Consider the following 25,257-nt stretch of genomic DNA (forward strand, 5'->3'; position numbering starts at 1 on the left):
AGCTGTATACACCATAGAGGTCTCGAGACTACAGAGCTCTATAGACTCGCATGGAGGATCCACTGAAGGGGAAAACGAAACCAAATGCGCATGTAAGGCGCAACTTTAAGAATTGATATTGTACACAGAGCACGTACGATGGCACCTCTCCATTGCATTTCCACGCTGCAGTCGAGCCGAGGGGACCACCCAGCGGCAGCTGCCCCCTGTACGGCACCCAGGGCCCTGTGTGAGCGGCCGTTTGGTTTTCCAGAAGGGAGGGGCGATGTTGGCAAATCGATTTTTAGTTTTCTCCCCCGCCTTGCGTAAATAGTTGTTGAGTAAAAGTTTGGACGTGAAGATTCACAGCCCAAAAAAAATAAATCATCTACGATTTCGTGACGGTGAAATGAGAATAACTGGGGACCTATTCGTGCCAAGTTCAAAGTATGGAAACTAAGAATCGGCTTTATCACTTTCTTGCAATAATAATAAGACACGGGTTGTGTTAAGATGTGCAAACACCGAATCGATACCTTTTTTGCAAGGCATCAACTCTGTATAAGCTACAGAACCACACGGGTGATGTGCAGTAGTTATCTCTTTGGTAATTCAACATCTTAACACAACTCTTGTTTTATTCAGAGGTTTGTTTGGGTTAGATTGCTTACATATAAATGTGTCGTTAAACCTGCCACCACCCCACACAGACAATGAGTAAGGTTTGTCAAGTAAACAGAACGTGTCAAATTCGTTACTAGTCAAGCACACCTGTGTGTTGGAGAGTAAACCCACAATATTCGCATGGTATTATTGCCAGAAAAAGGGTAAAAACCTATTCTTATTTTTCGCATGCGTATTTTATTTTAAAGTTTTTAATTGTGACAAAACGCGAGCGCGGTACAATATGCCGATCGGTACAATACACCATTCGGTACAATATACCAATTGGTACAATATTCCGATCAGTAAAATACGCCAATCGGTAAAATACGCCAATCGGTAAAATAAGCCGATTGGTACAATACGCTATTTGGTACAATGCACCGATCAAGACAATAAGCCGATCGGAACAATACGCCGATTGGAACAATACGCTGAACAGAACAATGCGCCGAACGACATTGGAGGGGAGGGTGGGGTGGAGGAACAGAAACTGCGTAAGAGTTTCTAAATAAGCGTGACAGGGGGTTCCGACCAACTACGTGCCTGGGAAGTTCGGCGCTGAACGTTGTTTAAACGTTCACAGTGGCTCGGAGATGTTAACTACCTCGGCCTGGTATGCAGGAGGGTCGTGGGGTCTATGCCGACCCCTGACGCCTGCTGTAGATTTTAATTTAGTGCATCTCTCTCTCTCCGTGGTGGTCGCGTGGATTTGTCTCCGGGTCCTACTCCGGGTTTTCCCTTCCACATTTAGAATCAACATCACACTTTTAGAATATTTGGCTGCTGCTATACATCTCCACCCGATGATGATGATAACCCACTTCTTTGCGGCTATCATTTGTGATATGGGCAGCTCGCTTCTGAAAAAATGAGTTTACATAGCTCAGTGTGGGGGCCTTACCTGGTCAAATAAAAAATAGTTGTAATAGTTTAGGTTTTTTTTCTTTTCACGATGGTCTGTGTGTTTTCTTTCAAAGTTTTTATTGCAACAAAACGCGAGCCCGGTATAACGGTACTAAACGCCGATCGATATTGGAGGGGGGTGGGGGGAGGGTGGTGGTGGAGGAACAGAAACTGCGCACTGAATGGAAGTGTGCGCACATGACGGACGACGTGACAAACTACGTGACGGACTACGTGACGGACTACGTGACGGACTACGTGATGGACTACGTGACGGACTATGTGACGGACTACGTGATGGACTACGTGTTCTTGTGGAAGATCGCGAGGCTCCACCTCTGTCCGGAGCAGGGCCGCAGCACGAGGAGGACACTGCCGGGATGCTCCGCCAAATCATCACTCAGCTCCATGCACTTGGCTCCATCGTGCGTCTTCAGCTGCCCGTCCTGGACACAAACACATAGACAGAGAGAGACAGAGAGAGATGTGGAGAGAGACACGGAGAGAGGCAGAGAGAGATACTGAGACTTGCAGAGAGAGACAGAAAGAGAACAAATAATATATGAGAAATAATAACCCTCTAATGTAGATTGTAGCCTGGTTTTTAATCGGAGTGAGTGTGTTGGCAGTCTATGATGTCCACTTATTCTTGTCGCTAAGTTTTGGACTTTTACCGTTGTGTTAAAAGAACCCAAAAAAAACGTTTCCTGTTTCGTCATCGTGGCGCCTGCTGTCCGTACTCTTTTGAGGGGGCCTTGGAAGCCATGTAGAGATTCCCCAGAATGTAAAGAACCAGTGGCATCTACATCTGCAGAACGTAAAGAACCAGTGGCATCTACATTGACGTGAGATGATACTCACGACCTCTGGAACCTAGCGGAGTCTCTGCCCTCACAAAGAGACTCATAGACTCACACACCGACCCACCCACCCCTCGCACCCCCCCCCCCCCCCCCACCAGACACAGAGGCCGTGGTGCCAGAGTGGTGACCTGCAAGCTGAGGAAGCGTCCGAGTTCCATTGCCAAGGAGCACTCCACGAGGGCCGGCCGCTCGCCGTCCTCGGTGGTGCCCAGGCACACGGCGCCGGCGCTCGCCTGCTCCACGTTGAAGCCGACCATCACGAGGCCCGAGGAGGTCCTCACGGCCAGCTGGGCAGGCAGAGGGGCGGGCAAGAGGCAGCCCACGGCATCATCCAATGGCACAGGCCCACGCAGAGACTCACAGACTACTCGCATAGAGACCTATAGACTCACATAAAGACCAACAGACTCGCCACACAGACCCATAGACTCATGCAGAGACCCACAGACTCATCATGAGGCCTCCTTTGCCAGTACCAAAGTATACTAATGGGGTTTTCCCCTTTTTTCTGGCAACAAAACTGACACCTTTTGCAACGAATCATGTTAACATTAACCACAATACTTGCAGTCAAATGCAAACAAAAAACAATATTCTGATAATGTATGCATTGTTCTTGAAACTGATTGGTCCACACCAAAAAAAATCAATGAGTTTCAAGGACAATGCATACATTATCAGAGTATTGATTTTTGTTTGCATTTGACTGCAAGCATTGTGGCTAATGTTAACATGATTCGTTGCAAAAGGTGTCAGTTTTGTTGCTAGAAAAAAGGGGAAAACCCCTATTAGTACCCACAGACTCACCATACAGAAACCCACAGACTCACCAGACAGAGACCGACAGACTCACCACACAGATACCCACAGACTCACCACACAGACCCACAGACGCACCACATCGAGACCCATAGACCCACACAGAGACTCAAACTCAAACAAAGACCCACAGACTTACCACACAGAGATTCACAGATGCACCACACAGAGACCCACAGACTCACATTGAGACGCACAGACTCACAACAAACCCGTAGACTCACATAGAGACCCATAGACCCACAGAGCCCCATAGATGCACACAGAGACCCAACAAGACGTGGGTTGGTCTCTTATAACTTTGCACCGCACGCTATCTGCTCATCACTCTCGTAAAAAGAGACATAGGATGACAGAGAGAGAAGAGACGACTCAGAAGCACCAGGAGGAGGAACCACACACGAGGAAGGCAGCAGCAGCAGGAGCAGCAGGAGCAGCAGCAGCAGGAGCAGCAGCAGCAGGAGCAGCAGGAGCCGCAGCAGCAGGAGTAGCAGCAGCAGCAGGAGCAGCAGCAACAGCAGCCACGCGGTGGTGGTGAGAAGCCGGCGCTGCCAACAATCACCCCCCAAGCTCTGCGATCCTCTACATACATGAACGTGTTCTCGGCACATTGGAGGTAACCCACGCTTAGAAGCGAGGAGGGCAATACTCTAACACCATGTGGAAGGAACAGATGGATATCGCTGTAGTGATGCGTGCAGCCCCCCGAGTCGACGCGGCCACGATCGTAGTGGGCGCTCAATCGAACACTCGTCACGGTGGTGGTGGCCACGCTGCTGCTGCTGCACGTGGTTGCCTGGGTTGGTGGGTCACACACAGATGTGGGCGCCATGGTGGCGAGGAGATGTTAACTACCTCGCCTGGTATGCAGGAGGTCCGTGGGTTCAATCTCGACCCTGACGACGCCTGCTGCAGTATATTTGGAGTTTGCGTGTCTCTCTCTCTCCCTGTGGTCGTGTGGATTTGTCTCCGGGTCCTCCGACATTTACATCCACATTTAGAATCGCATACATTAGTGTGGTTGGCTACGTATGGTGTGAAAGAAGTTCAATTTGCACAACAACCGCCATTCGCGACTAAGTAGCGGTGACGTCACCACGGCGCTTGTGCTAGGCTATGTGCACTTCAAGGCCAGGTGAAGTGTCGAACGCCTGCTGGCAGGAGGTCACGGGACTGACCCAGGTGCCATGGGTTTGACCGACTGTGATGACTGGCCGATGCCCCACGTATAGACACACACACACACACAGCCAATCGAGTGGCATGCACCTGATGGGTGGGGACGTCCTACCTGCGGCTGGTACCCGTAGCAGGAGTACAGGATGGGCGTGTTGAGCGCCGGGTTCCCGCGGTCCAGGCACAGCTCCCTCCGCTTCTCGTTCACCACCTGCGTTATGAACAGGCACGGCTCGCGTGTGGACGTCGGCATTATTCAACAATGACCTGCTCCCGTGTTTGTGTTTGCAAACTATTTGAAAACATTATTGCCCCTAATTAACCTCTCTACACTCCCGTCCATCACTTATCGGTTCCTGGGGGCTCAGCAGAGCCGTGCACACCCCGGGACATTGCTCCCTGCGGCACCCTCACCCATGTCTCGTTGTTCCATCCCCACCCGTCTCGTTGTTCCACCCCCACCCGTCTCGTTGTTCCACCCCCACCTGTCTCGTTGTTCCACCCCCACCCTTCTCGTTGTTCCACCCTCACCCGTCTAGTTGTTCCACCCCAACCCGTCTCGTTGTTCCACCCTCACCCGTCTAGTTGTTCCACCCCCACCCATCTCGTTGTTCCACCCCCACCCATCTCGTTGTTCCACCCTCACCCGTCTAGTTGTTCCACCCCAACCCGTCTCGTTGTTCCACCCTCACCCGTCTAGTTGTTCCACCCCCACCCATCTCGTTGTTCCACCCCCACCCATCTCGTTGTTCCACCCCCACCCGTCTCGTTGTTCCACCATCACCCATCTCGTTGTTCCACCCCCACCCATCTCGTTGTTCCACCCCCACCCGTCTCGTTGTTCCACCCCCACCCGTCTCGTTGTTCCACCCCCACCCGTCTCGTTGTTCCACCCCCACCCGTCTCGTTGTTCCACTCTCACCCATCTCGTTGTTCCACCATCACCCATCTCGTTGTTCCATCCCCACCCGTCTCGTTGTTCCACCCCCACCCATCTCGTTGTTCCATCCCCACCCGTCTCGTTGTTCCACCCCCACCCGTCTCGTTGTTCCACCCCCACCCATCTCGTTGTTCCACCCCCACCCGTCTCGTTGTTCCACCCCCACCCGTCTCGTTGTTCTACCCCCACCCGTCTCGTTGTTCTACCCCCACCCGTCTCGTTGTTCTACCCCCACCCGTCTCGTTGTTCTACCCTCATAACTTTATATTTGAGGCGACGAAGCGGCTGGGCCATCCTGCCCCATGTGGCCAATCTCTCTCCTTTGGCTGCTCCTCCTGTCAATCAATCGGGCTCCTCCCCTCCTGTCAATCTCCCCATCCTGCCCATGAGGACACCTCCCTTCCCGCAGCGCCCAACTGAGGGGGGGCGGGGGGGGTAGGATGAGGAGCGGCTCGCAAGGACCGGCTACAACCACCTGTTTAATTCTTATCTGTCACGTGATCAACATGCGATCAACATGTGATTGGAAAGTGAGAGCCGAAAATAAAAGACACAAAGAGCTAAAGCATTTGGAGCTCACCACGCCGTACTGCACGATGTCGTCGTGACGTGGCAGTGAGGGCAGCACGTTCTCCAGGTACCACGCGAAGCTCTTGCAGTTGAGCCGCTTGCGCAGAGCCACGCGCTCCGAGATGTCGCCGATGTCGATCCCGGAGCCCTGCGCGGTGACACCAACGAGAGGCAAGCGTTGGGGCAACGTTCGACCAACCTTGGGGCAAAGTTGCACGAAGGTTCCGTGTTCCATGGGAAGTAATCAGGGCGGTAACCCGCTGGGAGACGTCGCCAATGTCTATCCCAGAGCCCTGCGCAGGGGTCGTCAATGCAGAGGAGGGGTTACGAGGGAAGGGAGCAGGGTTCGGTCACCACGTTGGTTTCACAACATCAATAACAATGGTTTTGTGTATCTGCTACGGCTTCACAACATCAATGTTCATAATAAAGGTTTCTGGGTGAGATCGCGTAAGTATGTGTTGTAACCCTTCACCACCCGGCACAGCCAGTAAGGTTGGTCACATAAACAACGCGCCAACAAGTTACAATGATAACGTTGAGGTGTTGTTTATGTTGTGTATATAGGCCTTCTTCCCAAATTTATATTAAGAATATTTCTGCCAATTTCCATTTTATCAATCGCGGTGTCGCTTGGGGCAAAAGGGGGTGATACGAACCCCTCTCCCCTCACAACAGCAGGTGCCCTTCACACTCGGGACCAGGCAGCCAGAGATAAGCCGTAAAAGGGAATAAATAAATAAATAAAATAGAAGGGGGGGGGGGTGCTAATGAGATTCTGGGGAATCTCGACATGGCTTCCAAGGCCCCCTCAAAAGAGTACGGACAGCAGGCGCCACGATGACGAAACAGGCAACGTTTGTTTTGGGGTTCTTTTAACACAACGGTAAAAGTCCAAAACTTAGCGACAAGAATAAGTGGACATCATAGACTGCCAACACACTCACTCCGATTAAAAAACCAGGCTACCATCTAAATTAGTGGGTTATTTTTTCTCATATATTATTTTAATACTAATGTTATTCACCTTATTTTGATTATTATTATGCCATCCACGCGACTTTACCGAAAGAACCAAAGAGTATGAATTCTGGATAAATATAAACCAAATAATAATCATGAAGTAATAGACCGAGGGTCATCCAGAAGAATAACAAAGTCGAAATAGCTCAATCACACATAACCAAGATAAAATGTATCCCATAGAGAGAGAGAGACTCCCAACCACCTTTGCCTCCAAGCAGCACGTGATAGCAAGAGATTTAATACGCATGCAAAGGGCATCTCCCCTTAAGGAATTCCAAACCAGGATCGAAGTACTGTAAACACTGCTACAGACATACCTCGAGTCACTTACTGAATCAGAACTACAAAAGTGGTACGGTATCAAGCTATAAGAGGTAAAATTATATTTTTCCAAACGGTACAATAGAAACGACTTCAAATGCTAGCGCCCCTCTCTGTGAGAGAGAAGAGAATGTAACACCCCACCGCGAGGGAAGAAGGGGGGGGGGGGGATGCGACCGGACAGGGAGAATCCCTCCCTCTAGAGAAATGATTACAAAGTTGAAAAACTACGAAAACACAAAAGGGCAATAGGGGGAGCATCTGTTTTCCACGGATCAAAATGTGGCTTGAGGAGATGGGCAGGAACCAGGCCAGGGTGAGACTTAACAGATTGCTGAATAAATCAGGACGTACACATACACACACATAGCCCGGATGAACAACTGCACCCACAGCAAAGAGCGAAATCAAAGGGATTCTGGTCTTTTGTGAGAAGGCGAGCCAAGAGGAGAGAGAATTTCACGTAAAAACAGAGACGCGACGCATACATCGCTACTACTGCAAGTGACAGAAGACTACGACACGCGACAGGGAGTACTGCGACGGGCAGACTCCGGGGCACGGCCTCGAGCTCAACAATGGGTGAGGTGATGCTCGGTGCCAAGTTCGGCATGGACCGACAGAGTATCGCTGAAAGTTGTATTCTACATTCATCCTGACGTTTTGAGTCACTTGCAAAGTCAAGGATTGCGATAAGTTGTATTGTACTAAGCTTTCACAGTTCTGTAAGAGGTGTGCGAATACTATTTACAAGTTTTGAGAGTGAGTGCCAGCTCCCACGAGCAGCTGCAGCCCGAGAGAAAGAGTGACGAGCAACGTCGAGCAATCAACCGGGAGAAAGGGCGGAAAGCGCCAAGCATCGACCAAGCCAGCATCGCAGAGAACCAGCCGCACGCGCAACCGGGCATCGCCAGACAGCACGGAGCCAGAGAGAGAGAGCGCAGCAGCGCCACCAGCGCCACCGAGCAAGGGTGTCAGCTGCCAGTGGACAAGCGGCGAGCGCTGTCGTGCACCTTCAAAGACAAGCGTCGTGCCGACTCATCCAGCAGGGGAAAGAGCCTGACCAGCTGCCCGTGAGGAAGAGGAGAGCACCGGCGAGAGCGCCGTGGGTTCGACCCACACACACCGACCAGCACCAGCTGGGAGCCAAGACAAGAGTGAGGAACGGCGGCCGGCGGACGAGCTGCGGGTGCTCTCTGACGACGGAATCATCGCGTCCTTGAAATTGATTGGTCGTGCGCCTTTTGGCGTCATCTGGTCCAACACCATGTGAGACTAGGCTCTAAGAAAAGCTGTCTCGGGTGTGGACCAATCAATTTCAAGGACAGTGCATATATTATCAGAGTTGTGTCTTTTGTTTGCATTCCGACCGCAGGTATTGTGGTTAATGCAAACATGACTCCTTGTAAAAAAAGGTGTCAGTTTTGTGGCCAGATAAAAGGGTAAAAAAACAATTATCATATTTTGCTACTGGCAAAGGAGGTTCCAATGGTGTAAATTGAAGGTCAGTTATATAGAGTGCTACAGTGACATAAAGCAAGGTGTTTTATGAGGTAGTTTTGTGCAAGAATCACTGCTGTTAATATAGTGCTACAGTGAACTGCAGTAAAGTGTTTGATGACATACTTTAGTGCAAGATTCACTGCCATTAAATTGACACAAGATAACAATTATAGTCTGCTAAATATTTTCGTAAATATTATTTGGGTCTTCCGTCCTAGGACGGACCAACAAGCTAGTCAAGTAATATGCACTGTGATTGTTCAAGTTTGGACCGTGATGCCGGCACACGATGGCCCCCGATTCATTCCAAAAGGGGCCAAATTGTGGGATTTTAGTAACGTGCCCAACAAACAAACATCCGGTCAGAAGATGCGGATGCCGAATGCACGCGTGGAAAGTAAAGGACTCTCACTCTCCTCCTAGTGTAGCAACTGTGGCTACGGACACCAAACATTGGGCCACACAGAACCTCGCCCTCCCCCCGATGTAAATTTGAAGGCAGTTTATTGAGGGCACCACGGTGGTGAGATGTTAACTACCTCGCCTGGTATACAGGCAAATTGGCTGTGTTGGGTGGAGGTGGGTTTAATGATACATTTATATATTTACGCGATCTAACCCAAAAAAACCTGTATTATGGATGATATACAGCAGGTCGTGGGTTCGATCCCGACCGTGATGTCTGTTGTATATTTGGATTTTGCATGGTCTCTCTCCCCGTGGCTCACATGGATTTTTCTCCGGGTTCTCCGGTTTTTCCCCTTTCACATTTAGAAGCATGCATTTGGAGTATTGGTTGCTATGCATTTCCACGTGGTGATAAGCCACTTCGTTCAGCTATCATTAATGATGGCCAGGTCGCTTCTGGAAAAAGAGCTACCTAGCTCAGTGGGCCCTTACCTGGGAAAATAAAAATAAATAGTTTATAGTTTTTAGTATAAAACACACTTTGACATTTGAACCGCACACGCACCTAACGGGAAAAAATATAAACCACACGCCGTACATTCATAGGCACATTCCAGGCCAAGTAAACGTTCCTCTTGTAGTCGTCCATCCAGATCTCGGCCACACGCAGCGCGTTCCTGCGCATGTGGATGCTCAGGTCCGGGGCGTACGGCTTGAAGTAGCGCTCGATGTGAGCCAAGCGCGAGCAGGGCAGCACCTCCACGCGGCCCCCGCACTGCCACACCTGGACACGAGGGGGGGGGGGGGAATGGGGGGGGGGTGAGGTGGGGCTGGTCACCAATAGCCCGGCCACTCCCACTGCCCCCTCTGAACAAGGCAGGCGGGGGCAGCGCAGTAAACTCAAAACACCCATGCCGGTCGATGTATATGTATGGCACACGCATGAGTGAGTGGGTGGGTGGGTGGGTGCGTTCAAGGTTGCGTCTCTGCGTCCTCACCCTGAGGCCCAGCTCCACGTTCTCCCCTCCGTACACCTGCATGCCTTCATCCAGAAAGCCGATCTCCTCCAGGTAGCTCTTGCTGGCCGCCATGCAGCCCATCACAATCGGGCTCCTGGGGAATGGGGGTCAAAGTGTCAACAGTCATCCTGGTCAGGGCACACTCGATTCGTGATGACAAATTGTTGTTGTGCAAACGTTGCAAAAGCACTGCCCCCCTAACAATCCCAACAGCTCGAGATCACGTGTCTGCACACTGAACGTTTGGAGAATTGTGCTCGTTAAAAGAGATATGTCCCGATGTAAGGCGATAAGAAGATACAGATGTCACACTACTGGAATTTAAACACAATCATAGAGATTAAGTTATCGTATTATTATTATGACTACTAGGTTTCTTTATGCAGGAAATGATCACCGACTCAATTTTGTTTTCAGGGGGTTCCTGCTAAGTTTTCACAATAGGAGGATGTGATGTTGCTGCTACACTGTTGTGTGTGATGCTGATTGAGTTAATTTGCAGGTCATTTTTCGAACTTTGGGGATGTGGTTTTAGCCAATACCAGTTTCACTGTATGGCTCTCTTCTAGCTATAGAAGGAGGAGCCAGAGAATCTGGAAGAAACGCATTGCAGATCAAACTCCACTCAGTAAAGGTGCCCAAGTTGGAAACCAAACCGAGGCTCTTCTTTTTGTGAGGCACGGAGTGCGACCACTATGCCGCCCTGACACTTGTGAACAAGAAGATCTTACCCCAAGTCTTGGCGCGGTTACCACCACCGGCGATTAGTGTCATCATTATGCGGCACAACTAAAGCTCCAGATACCAAAAGGTGCCACTCTGATAAATTCTGTCCTGGAGTTGTTCTCGGGCTTTTGCAAAAAATAAAATAATACAAGATCTTGTCATGGTTTCAAATGCTCTGGCCTTGTGGACATGACTTTCCAAACGTCGGCAGGCTAGTGTCATTGTTGAGCCTCCCAATACATTTGGCAGCTGTAAGAAAGGTGAGACCCCCTCTCGCCCCCCACCCCCGGGGAGTACCTGATGGGGGCCGTGGGGTCATTGTTGGTGATCCAGTCGAGGGGGGGCTCTCTGTAGTTGCACCACAGCTGCCAGGTGAACGTCTGTGCCTGTGACTCGTAGCGGTTTACGACGAACGTGTCGTAGTGCGTGTTGTCGAACACCGTGGAGACCACCACACGGCGGTCCTCCTGGATCCGTGCCAGGATCGGCTCAGCCCTGCCGGGAGGGGGTGGGGGGGAGAGATCGATCGTCGCCGCTCTATAGTTCACCGTCTTTCCCCAACCGACCAAGGGGTGAAGGCGCCCGGTGCTTTCGTGGCAGTGCCGCCAGGGCCCAGCACCGGCACCAGGACCGGATTATGACATTGCTGGGCCCTATGGCATAGCACGCTTAAGAGGCCATTTACTGTCGATATAATTTCGTCATATCAGAACAAAAATAAGCATTTTGGAGAGTCTTTATACCCAATCTCCTTTGTTTTTCAACTGATTAGGTAAAACTTGAAACTTTGTATTTAAAGGCCCCTTATAATGCGAGGCCCTACGCTGTGAGCTTACTCGCCGCTTGTGGTCAGAGGGTCAGGGTTTGAAAATCCAGCGGCTGCCAGTACCCCTGGTCCAAGTCAACGGTGCAAAGGCCCAGAAGTAGAAACGGGCCGAGTTTCTGGAGGACAGAGAGTTTGGGACTCACCAACCGACAGGGAACTCCACGTGGGCATCCATAATGGCCACCACAGGCCCCTTGGCCGCCCGGATGCCGGTGACGCGCGACGCGCTCGGACCCCTGTGGGACGCGTGCCGGACGAGGCGGATGGACACCTCCGGGTACTTGTGGTTCAGCTCTTCAATCTGCACGTCGAATGATTCCTTCAGGTCGGCTGTGAGTATGAGCGCGGGGCGGCACGGAGGCACAAGACCGTGGAGCCGGGTGGGGGGGGGACAGGGGGAGAGAGAGAGGAGTGGCAATAGACGAGGCCAGGAGTGCCACGGCTGTGGTCAGGGCTCTTGAATGAGGCTGAGCGACACAAATCTGAAATTCCAGCTCTCAAACCCTAGTTCTACCCTACCCCCATTTCCTAAATCTAACCCAACCTGAACCAATCTCCAATCATAACTCTGTTCCTAACTTTATCCTTACTTATAGCCCTACCTCTGAGCCAAATGCTCTTTCCTAAGCTTACTCTAGGCCCAAGTCTAATTCCTAACCCTACTCTAGGCAAAAGTCTATTTCCTAACCCTACTCTAGTACCAAGTCTATTTTCTAACCCGACTCTCGACCCAAGTCTATTTCCTAAACCTACACTAGGCCCATGTCAATTTCCTGAGTCTACTCTAGGCCCAAGTCTATTTTCTAACCATACTCTAGGCCCAAGTCTATTTCCTAACCCTAACGGCTTTAACCTCTCAGCTACCCGGCCACCTTCTCTCAAGTATTGGGGGAAGGGAATTTCTCTCTGGTCACCACCAGTCCGGTAAATGGCATCTGTGCTTGGGTGGCAGAAATTGATTTGTGGTTGAGAACCGGCGCAAATGTATTGAACGTATTGCGGGAAACTGCACAGGTTTGATAGACCCGGGCTGACAGAGAGAAAGAGAGATCCGTCCCTGAGTTTTCTTTGTGGCAGAGGAGGTGGGGGTAGAGGAGGTGGAGGCAGAAGAGGAAATGGAGGATGAGGAAGTGGAGGTGGTTTAGGAGGTGGCAAAAGAGGAGCAGTAGGTACAAGGGGAGGTGGAGGAGATGGAGGAGGTGGCATCCCTGCAGCTCTTACCAAAGTCGCTGCAGTCGTCGACGAGGATGACTTCGTTGAGGAGGTGGCGCGGCGTGTTGCGCACGGCGGAGGTGACGGCGCGCAGCAGGATGGAGACGGCCTCGTTGTAGAAGATGAGAATGACACTGAGGCCCGGCAGCTCCGATGGGTACCGCTTGGAGCTGCAGCTGTAGGACCCAGGTGAATCGCAGTGGAACGTCGATTAAAGCCGGCCTGGTTTGAGGGGGCCAAGGTAAGCATCGGTTTTCGTCATTATTTGCCATCATCAAAATCATTGTCGTTGTTGTTAAGGAGGACGGTGGCTCAGGGGTTATAGGGCTGAGCCTTTACTGCTGAGATCCCAGTTTGCAATCTGGCCATCTTTATAAGCCACCCAAATGTGATTACAGGCAGAACTCGCCAAACGCTGCGGTTACGTTCCTGTGAAATGGTGTTGGGCAAGTACTGTGCGGTTAATGTCGACTTGACTTGAATGTTTTTACCTACGTGACTTTACCGAAAAAACTTAAGAATATGAATCCTTGCAGTCACGAAAGCTTCAAATCTAGAATTAGACTTGACGCCTTGCAGAGTGTATCTATATCGTGTATGAGAATCTTAGCACCTCTTTTATTACCAGAAAGGGTGAAACTATTATTATTTTATACTGGCAAAAGGTCCCGTAGATGTAATGATAGAACAGGAGCTGACCTAGTCCCCTTGCCCACCCCTCTTCATTGTTTGCCTTGGCATGGTATGGCAGCAGATAGCCGTCAGCCGCCAGCCACCATCACCCGGGTATTGTGCAGTTGGGTGCTGCAGTGGCGAGATGTTATCTCCCTCAGCCTGGTATGCAGGAGGGTGTGGGTTAGATCCCGACACCAAAGCTGATCTATATTTGGAGTTTGCGTGTCTCTCTCTCTCTCTCCGTGGTCGTGTAGATGTTTTTATCTGGGTCCTCCTGTGTTTTCCCTCCACATTTAGAAACATGTATTTAGAGCATTTGGCCATGATAAATTAGCACGTTGTGACAAACTACTTCGTTGAGTTATCATTTGGGGTGGCCAGGTGGCTTCTGAAAGAAAGCTACATAGCTGAGTAGTCGGCCTTACCTGATAAAATTAAATAAGTAATACTTAAAAATATATTTTTTAAACACGCTTTAATGAAATGTACCGTACTCGTAATGGCAAAACTCCACGACTCCAGGAAGTGACCCCGAAGCTTGCCATAACGTAAGGGACCGTGGTCAATTACAGCCAACGTCAGTTGAGCGTGGACAATTAGACCCAAGCCGAAACATAACATATAAAAAAAATTGGTAAATTTTTTTTTTATGACAGAATATAGTATTGTCATCAGTATGACATAATTATACCAAGTTTGCAGTCGATAGCACACTGGGAAGTGGGTTAAAATTGAGTTACAAGATTTGAGGATACGACAACAACAACAGACAAAGCGAGTTAAATAAAAGCGTGTAAAAATAGTATAGTTTTAGTTTCGTTTCAACTTTCTTCGTGGTATCATCTCCACTCAACATGTAGGAACATTCCTCATGCAGAATTTGGCTGCACATGATGTGCTTGTTCAAACGAGTTCCCACCCACCCACTCGCCGAGCCACTCATTCACGCAGCCGCAGCGTCGCCGTGAAGATGGCGCGGGTTCGAGAGCACGTGCCATGGAGGTTGAGAAGCACGGCTCTCCAAGAGGCTCAGAGGCAGAAGCTATCGATCGCTTTTGTGTAGCAGCAGCGGCAGCAGATGAGACACGGGTTTTATCTTCTTACAAAGTCCCCGATCTACATTATACTTTTTTTAAATTCTAAAAACTGCAAAGATTTTTGTTATTTTACCAGCTAAGGCCGCACTGAGCTATGTAACTCTTTTTCAGAAACTACCTGGCCATCAGAAATGAGAGCTCAACGAAGTGGCGGCTGATCACGTGGAAGATTGTAGCTGCAGACAAATACTCTAAACGCGTGATGTTGATTCTAAATGTGGAGGGAATAACCAGAGAACATTTCACACCACCGCGGGGAGTGAGAGACACGCAAACTCCAAACATACAGGTGTCAAGGTCGGGATTGAACCCACGATCTCTTGCATACCAGGTGAGTTAGTTAACATCGCGCCACTGCGGTGATTGTGAGGTTTGAAGTGCGAGATGAGAATCGAGCCAGAAGCCCAAGATACTTGGAGGAGCTGTGTCCAGTTCAGAATCAGAATCTGTATTTCTCCAGGAGGAATCCAATGAGCAATAAAGCTGTGAGAATAGGTTTCCCCTTTTTTCTGGCCACAAAACAGTTGTGTTAAGATGTTAAAACACCAAACTGAAACCTTTTACAAGGAATCATGTCTGCATTAACCACGATACTTGTGGTCAGAATGCATACAAAAAACATACTCTGATAATATATCCATTGTCTTTGAAACCGATTGGTCCACACCAGAGACAGCTTTTTTTTGAGCCTCTGGTCTAACACCTGTTTTGTTGCCAGAAAAAATGGGAAAACTTCTTCTCATATTTTGGTACCGACAAAGGAGGTCCCATGATGAGCTATGAAGCTGTTTGTAGCAGGTGTCCACTCGGGCACGGGGTAAGAACATTACAACAACAAACACAATACACAAACACGATATGAGTGCAACGTATAGGAAAGGTACACAAACCACTTAAACATATACAAATACAACCAAACGATGTTTGTATATTACCAGGTAAAGGCCACGGAGCAATTCGCTTATTTGTTTCTAGAATCGACCTGGCCACAAACGATAGCTCAACACGATATGAATGCAAAGTATAGGAAAGGTAAGCAGGAAGAGGGAGGGTGGTTATGGACAAAGTGCACTGGCTCAGATCAGTTTGCATTTGAGTGACGTGTTTATGCCTCCTGGTCAGGTTCAAGCGATTCGTCAATGTGCGCATTGTCTATGATATGAATGTGGCTGTTACACACCTGTTGGTAACATTGTCACACTCCGGACACGATCACACACGAGCATGTGCACGGACACATGCGTATCCGTGTGTGCGTGTGTGGGGAGTGGTCGTGTACTGACAATTGGCATCTTGCGCTGCGAACCCCGGCGACCCTAAATTCGAGTCAATGGCAGTAATGATTATCTGAACTGGTTGCGGGACTCCCCTAGGCCGACTCGGCCTCAAAATGAGTACCTGGTGCCATGTGTATAACATCGCCACTGGGGAGACAAAGGCGGCCGAGCGTTGTGCTGGCCACACCCATCCCCTCGTGTGCCGTGCCGTCCTTCATATGGTGCTGGTAAACAGAAATGGCCCACCAGTCTGTTAAGGCTACACGGGGGATTCTTTATCTTTGGAGAAGTGGTGGCACGGCAGCAGCTGGTGCACGACACGAGGAACACAGTCACCCGAGTTCGATTCCCGCTCAGGGCCAATGCCAGTGAGGATTATCTGAACCGGTCCTGGGGCTTCCCGCGAGGTCGACTCAACCTTAAATGAGTACTTTATGCGGTGAGTAGTAAAACATCGCCACTGGGGAGACAAAGGTGGCCGGGCGTGGTGCTTGTCACCCACCCAGCCACTTGTGCCGGCCTTCACAGCTTCTCGCGATATAGCCCTGGGCCCAACAGCCGGCTTAAGTAAGAATTCGTTTCCCCCCTTTCTGGCAATGAAACAGGAAGTGTTAATATGTTCAAACACCAAATAGTTGCCTTGTCAACAGGCACCAGGTCTGCATTGACCACTCATATTTGCTGCAAAACATGCAAACAAGCAAGCTCTAACAATACACACATTTTCTTTAAACTAAACTACACTTTTTATTTGACCAGGTAAGGCTATGTAGCTCTTTTTCATAAGTAACTTGGCCACAAATGAAAGCTCAACAAAGTGGCTGATCACGTGGAAATTTAGAGCAGCCAAATATTCTTAAATATTCTTAAACTCGTGGTTCTAAAGTTGGAGGGGAAACACCAGGCAGAGATCCTGGAGAAAAATCGACGCGACCACGGGGATGGAACCCCCAACCTCCTGCATGCCAGGTGAGGTAGTTAACATCTTCTAGCCACCGTGGCACCCCAAACTGATTTGAAACTCATTAACCTACACCAGATACAGCCTTCTTGATGGCCTTGTCTCTCTCGACAAGCCCAGAAAGTATGTGTGGTTAAAGCAGACTAGACGATGCCATGAACAGTTCTCCCTTTTAAGTGTTTGAACATCTTAACACAACTCCTGTTTAATGGTAACAAAGGTTGAAATCCTATCCTTTAAAAAAAAATAAATTTGGATCCTGCCAAAAAAATGTCCCATAGCCTGTTAAAGGTTACACGGGAAAACGAGTCTTCGTCAGAACAGGCATGCCCTTTTCAGAGTAATTCTTATTAAATAGGCGTTTGAAACATAAATGCCGAGTGGTTTAAGTAAGATTAAAAAAGTGACAATTGCCTCTCTAAGAGGAATGCACGTGGGTGATGGGGGTTGCCTTAAAAAAAAACACAATTTTAAAGCGAATATAATTGAAAGCCGTCGATTTTGAATAAACTCAGTGGAGTGTTTCGATTTAAAGCTTTCGTGACTGCAGGGATTCATCTTCTTGGTTCTTTCGGTAAAGTCACGTAGAAGAGAAATAATAAAATAATAAAAATAAAACATAATAAGATACAATTCTCACGACGTTTCGGCCACAACGCACGCAGCCGTCCTCAGATGAAGAACAGGTCTGTCGGAAAGACAGCGTCTGAATGAGCGTCTGAATGAGAATGAGACGCTGTCTTTCCGACAGACCTGTTCTTCACCTGAGGACGGCTGCTTGCGTTGTGGCCGAAACGTCGTGAGAATTGTATTTTATTATGTTTTATTTTTATTATTTTATTATTTCCCTTCTACGTGACTTTACCGAAAAAACCAAGAAGATCAGTGGAGTGTATCGTAATTTTAATCTTTCTGTAATGCGGGCGTAAACGGCCCTCCGGAAGTGACGTCATGAGGGGAGGAGTTAGGTCACGTGGGGGAGAGGGGTTAAGCTATAGAGGGAGGGGAACCGGAAGAGGAAAGGGAGTGACGGGAGACCAGGAACGAGAGAGGCCACGAAGGGCGAAAGCGGAGGGTGGCGAGATCGCCACGGACACGGGGAGCGAGGATCGGCACCGTCGGCCAGCGGTGACCGACCCGAAGCAGCGAGGAGGCTGCAGTCAGCAGCGGGGCTGCATACAGAGTCAGCAGCGGGTCTGCATACGGAGTAGCAGCCAAGAGGGTCTGCATATAGAGTTAGCAGCGGGGGTCTGCACAGGGAGTCAGCAGCGAGTCTGCAGGGAGAGGAAGGAGGTTACAATAGAGATAGCAGAGAGTCTGCAGGGAGAGGAAGGAGGCTACAATAGCGATAGCAGCCGGGGGCTACAAATAGAGTGTCTATGAGAGAGTGCCGTGTGGGAAAAGACAAGAACCCAATAAAGGACACGAAGTCAGAGAGAAGCGTCCGAGTCCTTTATTACATTTCCATAAACAAAACGAAACCGTCACGTCTTTGGCACGTAGGTGTGGGTGGGTACTGATACGAAACCAGATTAGCAGACGACATATCTCCTTTCTGCATGTGTGCCTCCCCACGTACAAAGGTAAACGTATTCTCTCCTTCTGGAAGAGCACAATTCCAGCAGCATTGCTTCAGGACAAGCAAAAACTCTCGACCTTGTTTAGAATTATTTGGCTTCTACTATGGATTTCCACACGATGATGATGATGATAAGCCACTTCGTTGAGCCATCATTTGTAATAGCCAGGTCGCTTCTGAAAATAGAGCGATACAGCTCAGTGTAACTTACCTGGTAATATAAAAAAAAGTTTACTTTTTAGTGCGGTTTGTTTACCTTTCCTATACTTTGCACTCTTATCATATTTCTGTATTGTTGGTTGTTGTAACGTCCTGACCCCGTGCCCCTACTGGACATCTGAAAAAGAGCGTTATAGATCATCGGATTCCTCCTGCAGTATTAATAAATATTCTGATTCTGATATTTACGCGATCGAACCCACAAACAAAACCAACCCCTACGTCTTGCGCCCACATGTTTCTGCTGCCTTTCCCCCCATTCGCATGTGGGTTATCACGTCACTGCTGGACTTAAAAAATATACGCAGCGCTTGCTTGCACCTGTGCCTTAACCTTTTTCCAGTGCCTCCACTTGCTCTCAGATAATATATTTGCATTAAAAAAATCACGCGTTTCTGTTTTTCTTTTCGTTTACGACCGTCACCCAACCTCCATTTGCTGGGTCGTTCAATACTCCCCAAGGACCCTGGGGCGCTGCACGCGTCGTCTGCAATGTCGATTGTCTTTGTGTGTCTTTGTTAATCTGCGCCAGTCGATGAACCCAGCGGGCCCTCGAGTTCGATTCCTGCTCACGGACCACGTCACCACCACCGTTGACAGATGATCCGAACTGGTGATGCGACTCGACCTCGAATGAGTAGCTGGTGCGGTGGTGTGTAGTTACACACCGACACTCGCTCGGGGAGACAAAGGCGGCCCCGGGCGTGGTGTTGGCCAAACCGCCCCCTTCATGTGCCGCGCTGGCCTCCGCTCGCTATTCTCTAACAGCACTTGCCCCAACTGCCTGTTCAAGGCTGTACGGGGGACATTTGTCTTTGCTGTGCTCACGCAGCACGGATCTCCCGTGTACAAGAGTCGGGCAGCGTGGTTAAGCCGCGACCGTCATCCTTGCGACAAATTCAATAAACTGAAACTTTTGTCGATGGGGAAATTTTTACCCCAGTATCAAAATGATCAAGAATAAATAAATAAAATGTACCCCTTTCTGGCATTATTTTGAGACTGGCTGAAAAGGTACCATAGATAGAGAGATATATAAAACTGCTCAACGCGAACTATTGATACTTTGATAGTTGAGTCGTGGCGTAACGCGCCGGATCAGTGAGGGGTGAGGTGAGGTGACACTGGCGTGGCTGGTGGCAATTAGGGGGCAAAGCATAGATTGGGCGGGTGCATTTGGGGGCAAGCAGGTGTGAGTGTTGGGACACGGAGGAGGCGCCGGAGAGGCGGGAGATGGAGGCGATATTTGGGGGACAGCGCGTGCCGGAGACGCCGTGCAGGCGGCAGCTGAATGGGGGGTAAGTGAGGAGGGATATATTGTATGTCGCGGCTTAAATACGCGCCACGCGCAGAACAGTGGGGGCATGTGAGGACGGGTGTTGTTGTCAAGGCTCGGAAGGGTAGGCCAGAGACGGTTGAGGATAATTAAGGACGCAAGACGGTGATTGGTTGGTGGTTGTTGTTGTCGTCGGGGTCTGGCGCCACAATGTCTGGAAAAGCAACAGGTGGCGGAGGGGGCTAGGAGCGGGGGGGGGGCGTTGGAGGGACGCCGATTAATAAATTGGAAGTTAATTGGGTTGGGCATCAATACAGGGGAGTTGGAGCTGACGGGAGTTCGCGCCTGGGAGGAGAAGGCAGTTGGAGCTGAAGCAGTGGAGAAGTACAGAGTAGCAGTGGAGAAGTGTAGGGTAGCAGTGGAGAAGTACAGGATAGCAGTGGAGAAGTACAGAATAGCAGTGGAGAAGTAAAGAGTAGCAGTGGAGAAGTACAGGGTAACAGTGGAGAAGTACAGAGTAGCAGTGGAGAAGTACAGAGTAGCAGTGGAGAAGTATAGGGTAGCAGTGGAGAAGTATAGGGTAACAGTGGAGAAGTACAGAGTAGCAGTGGAGAAGTACAGGGTAACAGTGGAGAAGTACAGAGTAGCAGTGGAGAAGTACAGAGTAGCAGTGGAGAAGTGTAGGGTAGCAGTGAAGAAGTATAGGGTAGCAGTGGAGAAGTACAGGGTAGCAGTGGAGAAGTACAGAGTAGCAGTGGAGAAGTACAGGGTAACAGTGGAGAAGTACAGGGTAGCAGTGGAGAAGTACAGAGTAGCAGTGGAGAAGTACAGAGTAGCAGTGGAGAAGTGTAGGGTAGCAGTGAAGAAGTATAGAGTAGCAGTGGAGAAGTACAGGGTAACAGTGGAGAAGTACAGAGTAGCAGTGGAGAAGTACAGAGTAGCAGTGGAGAAGTATAGGGTAGCAGTGAAGAAGTATAGAGTAGCAGTGGAGAAGTACAGGGTAACAGTGGAGAAGTACAGAGTAGCAGTGGAGAAGTACAGGGTAACAGTGGAGAAGTACAGGGTAACAGTGGAGAAGTACAGGGTAGCAGAGGAGAAGTACAGAGTAGCAGTGGAGAAGTACAGAGTAGCAGTGGAGAAGTACAGAGTAGCAGTGGAGAAGTACAGAGTAGCAGTGGAGAAGTACAGGGTAACAGTGGAGAAGTACAGGGTAACAGTGGAGAAGTACAGGGTAGCAGTGGAGAAGTACAGGGTAGCAGTGAAGAAGTACAGGGTAGCAGAGGAGAAGTTCAGGGTAGCAGTGGAGAAGTACAGGGTAGCAGTAAAGAAGTACAGGGTAGCAGTGGAGAAGTGTAGGGTAGCAGTGGAGAAGTATAGACTAGCAGTGGAGAAGTACAGAGTAGCAGTGGAGAAGTACAGGGTAGCAGTGGAGAAGTGTAGGGTAGCAGTAAAGAAGTACAGGGTAGCAGTGGAGAAGTGTAGGGTAGCAGTGAAGAAGTATAGACTAGCAGTGGAGAAGTACAGAGTAGCAGTGGAAAAGTACAGGGTAGCAGTGGAGAAGTACAGGGTAGCAGTGGAGAAGTGTAGGATAGCAGTGGAGAAGTGCAGAGTAGCAGTGGAGAAGTACAGAGTAGCAGTGGAGAAGTACAGAGTAGCAGTGGAGAAGTACAGAGTAGCAGTGGAGAAGTGTAGGATAGCAGTGGAGAAGTGCAGAGTAGCAGTGAAGTACAGAGTAGCAGTGGAGAAGTACAGAGTAGCAGTGGAGAAGTACAGAGTAGCAGTGGAGAAGTACAGAGTAGCAGTGGAGAAGTACAGAGTAGCAGTGGAGAAGTACAGGGTAACAGTGGAGAAGTACAGGGTAACAGTGGAGAAGTACAGGGTAGCAGTGGAGAAGTACAGGGTAGCAGTGAAGAAGTACAGGGTAGCAGAGGAGAAGTTCAGGGTAGCAGTGGAGAAGTACAGGGTAGCAGTAAAGAAGTACAGGGTAGCAGTGGAGAAGTGTAGGGTAGCAGTGGAGAAGTATAGACTAGCAGTGGAGAAGTACAGAGTAGCAGTGGAGAAGTACAGGGTAGCAGTGGAGAAGTGTAGGGTAGCAGTAAAGAAGTACAGGGTAGCAGTGGAGAAGTGTAGGGTAGCAGTGAAGAAGTATAGACTAGCAGTGGATAAGTACAGAGTAGCAGTGAAAAGTACAGGGTAGCAGTGGAGAAGTACAGGGTAGCAGTGGAGAAGTGTAGGATAGCAGTGGAGAAGTGCAGAGTAGCAGTGGAGAAGTACAGAGTAGCAGTGGAGAAGTACAGAGTAGCAGTGGAGAAGTACAGAGTAGCAGTGGAGAAGTGTAGGATAGCAGTGGAGAAGTACAGAGTAGCAGTGGAGAAGTACAGGGTAGCAGTGGAGAAGTACAGGGTAGCAGTGGAGAAGTACAGGGTAGCAGTGGAGAAGTACAGGGTAGCAGTGGAGAAGTGTAGGGTAGCAGTGGAGAAGTGCAGAGTAGCAGTGGAGAAGTACAGGGTAGCAGTGGAGAAGTGTAGGGTAGCAGAGGAGAAGTGCAGAGTAGCAGTGGAGAAGTACAGGGTAGCAGTGGAGAAGTACAGGGTAGCAGTGGAGAAGTGTAGGGTAGCAGTGGAGAAGTACAGGGTAGCAGTGGAGAAGTGTAGGGTAGCAGTGGAGAAGTGCAGAGTAGCAGTGGAGAAGTGTAGGGTAGCAGTGGAGAAGTGTAGGGTAGCAGTGGAGAAGTACAGGGTAGCAGAGGAGAAGTTCAGGGTAGCAGTGGAGAAGTACAGGGTAGCAGTAAAGAAGTGTAGGGTAGCAGTGGAGAAGTGTAGGGTAGCAGTGGAGAAGTACAGGGTAGCAGAGGAGAAGTTCAGGGTAGCAGTGGAGAAGTACAGGGTAGCAGTAAAGAAGTACAGGGTAGCAGTGGAGAAGTGTAGGGTAGCAGTGGAGAAGTATAGACTAGCAGTGGAGAAGTACAGAGTAGCAGTGGAGAAGTACAGGGTAGCAGTGGAGAAGTGTAGGGTAGCAGTAAAGAAGTACAGGGTAGCAGTGGAGAAGTGTAGGGTAGCAGTGAAGAAGTATAGACTAGCAGTGGAGAAGTACAGAGTAGCAGTGGAAAAGTACAGGGTAGCAGTGGAGAAGTACAGGGTAGCAGTGGAGAAGTACAGGGTAGCAGTGGAGAAGTACAGGATAGCAGTGGAGAAGTACAGGGTAGCAGTGGAGAAGTGTAGGGTAGCAGTGGAGAAGTACAGGGTAGCAGTGGAGAAGTACAGGGTAGCAGTGGAGAAGTGTAGGGTAGCAGTGGAGAAGTACAGGGTAGCAGTGGAGAAGTGTAGGGTAGCAGTGGAGAAGTACAGGGTAGCAGTGGAGAAGTGTAGGGTAGCAGTGGAGAAGTACAGGGTAGCAGTGGAGAAGTACAGGGTAGCAGTGGAGAAGTACAGGGTAGCAGTGGAGAAGTACAGGGTAGCAGTGGAGAAGTACAGGATAGCAGTGGAGAAGTACAGGGTAGCAGTGGAGAAGTGTAGGGTAGCAGTGGAGAAGTACAGGGTAACAGTGGAGAAGTACAGGGTAGCAGTGGAGAAGTGTAGGGTAGCAGTGGAGAAGTACAGGGTAGCAGTGGAGAAGTACAGGGTAGCAGTGGAGAAGTACAGGGTAGCAGTGGAGAAGTACAGGGTAGCAGTGGAGAAGTACAGGGTAGCAGTGGAGAAGTACAGGGTAGCAGTGGAGAAGTGTAGGGTAGCAGTGGAGAAGTATAGACTAGCAGTGGAGAAGTACAGAGTAGCAGTGGAGAAGTACAGGGTAGCAGTGGAGAAGTACAGGGTAGCAGTGGAGAAGTACAGGATAGCAGTGGAGAAGTACAGAGTAGCAGTGGAGAATTGTAGGGTAGCAGTGGAGAAGTGTAGGGTAGCAGTGGAGAAGTACAGGGTAGCAGTGGAGAAGTAAAGAGTAGCAGTGGAGAAGTACAGGGTAGCAGTGGAGAAGTACAGAGTAGCAGTGGAGAAGTACACGTTAGCAGTGGAGAAGTACAGGGTAGCAGTAAAGAAGTACACGTTAGCAGTGGAGAAGTACAGGGTAGCAGTGAAGAAGTATAGACTAGCAGTGGAGAAGTACAGAGTAGCAGTGGAGAAGTACAGGGTAGCAGTGGAGAAGTGTAGGGTAGCAGTGGAGAAGTACAGAGTAGCAGTGGAAAAGTACAGGGTAGCAGTGGAGAAGTACAGGGTAGCAGTGAAGAAGTATAGGGTAGCAGTGGAGAAGTACAGGGTAGCAGTGGAGAAGTACAGGGTAGCAGTGGAGAAGTACAGGGTAGCAGTGGAGAAGTATAGACTAGCAGTGGAGAAGTACAGAGTAGCAGTGGAGAAGTGTAGAGTAGCAGTGGAGCAGTACAGGGTAGCAGTGGAGAAGTGTAGAGAAGCAGTGGAGAAGTACAGAGTAGCAGTGGAGAAGTACAGAGTAGCAGTGGAGAAGTGTAGGGTAGCAGTGGAGAAGTGTAGGGTAGCAGTGGAGAAGTGTAGGGTAGCAGTGGAGAAGCACAGGGTAGCAGTGGAGAAGTGTAGGGTAGCAGTGGAGAAGTGTAGGGCAGCAGTGGAGAAGTACAGAGTAGCAGTGGAGAAGTACAGAGTAGCAGTGGAGAAGTACAGAGTAGCAGTGGAGAAGTGTAGGGTAGCAGTGGAGAAGTATAGGGCAGCAGTGGAGAAGTGTAGGGTAGCAGTGGAGAAGTGTAGGGTAGCAGTGGAGAAGTACAGAGTAGCAGTGGAGAAGTATAGAGTAGCAGTGTAGAAGTGTAGGGTAGCAGTGGAGAAGTATAGGGTAGCGTAGAGTGTGACGTCGAAGCCAGCAGAAAGCGGCTGGAGTGTGACGGCGAAGCCGATAGAGGGCGGCTGGAGAGAGGCGGAGAAGCCGCGGGAGAGCGGCCGAACTCAGGGTTGCGATTTCCGCATGGAAAATGCGGAAGGAGGGTTCAAATTTTCCCGCATTTTTGCTAAAGTCAACCGCAAACGGTGGAAAGACTACTCCTATGACCGCGCGCTTTTAACAACACGTTAATGCGTTCTATTGGAAAGGATACATGCAAGGCCCAGCATCACGTAGGGCTTTGAGTTACTGATTGGAATGAATATATGATTTCCGCATTTCCGCACAAGAACCACATACTTTATTCAAATGCGGAGCCGTGATTACGAGCACATGTACTTTCACTTCTTCGCATTCTTCCAGCGCTTCATGTC

General features: G+C 49.6%; 1 protein-coding gene across 1 annotated transcript in view; it reads right to left on the reverse strand.

Moving 5' to 3' along the window:
- Nucleotides 1-243: 243 nt before the first annotated feature.
- Nucleotides 244-25,257, reverse strand: part of LOC133360413 (polypeptide N-acetylgalactosaminyltransferase 18-like) — a 44,750-nt gene continuing 19,736 nt past the window's right edge. Inside the window, 9 exon segments of the mRNA XM_061579128.1 lie at nt 244-1,994; nt 2,540-2,698; nt 4,522-4,617; nt 5,927-6,064; nt 9,773-9,958; nt 10,173-10,287; nt 11,217-11,414; nt 11,889-12,075; nt 12,967-13,133. Of these exon segments, the coding sequence (XP_061435112.1) occupies nt 1,851-1,994; nt 2,540-2,698; nt 4,522-4,617; nt 5,927-6,064; nt 9,773-9,958; nt 10,173-10,287; nt 11,217-11,414; nt 11,889-12,075; nt 12,967-13,133 (1,390 nt within the window). The 3' untranslated portion in view covers nt 244-1,850.

This window comes from Lethenteron reissneri, chromosome 68, assembly GCF_015708825.2.
Source record: "Lethenteron reissneri isolate LAM-NWPU_2019-01 chromosome 68, ASM1570882v1, whole genome shotgun sequence".
Classification (NCBI taxonomy): domain Eukaryota; kingdom Metazoa; phylum Chordata; class Hyperoartia; order Petromyzontiformes; family Petromyzontidae; genus Lethenteron; species Lethenteron reissneri.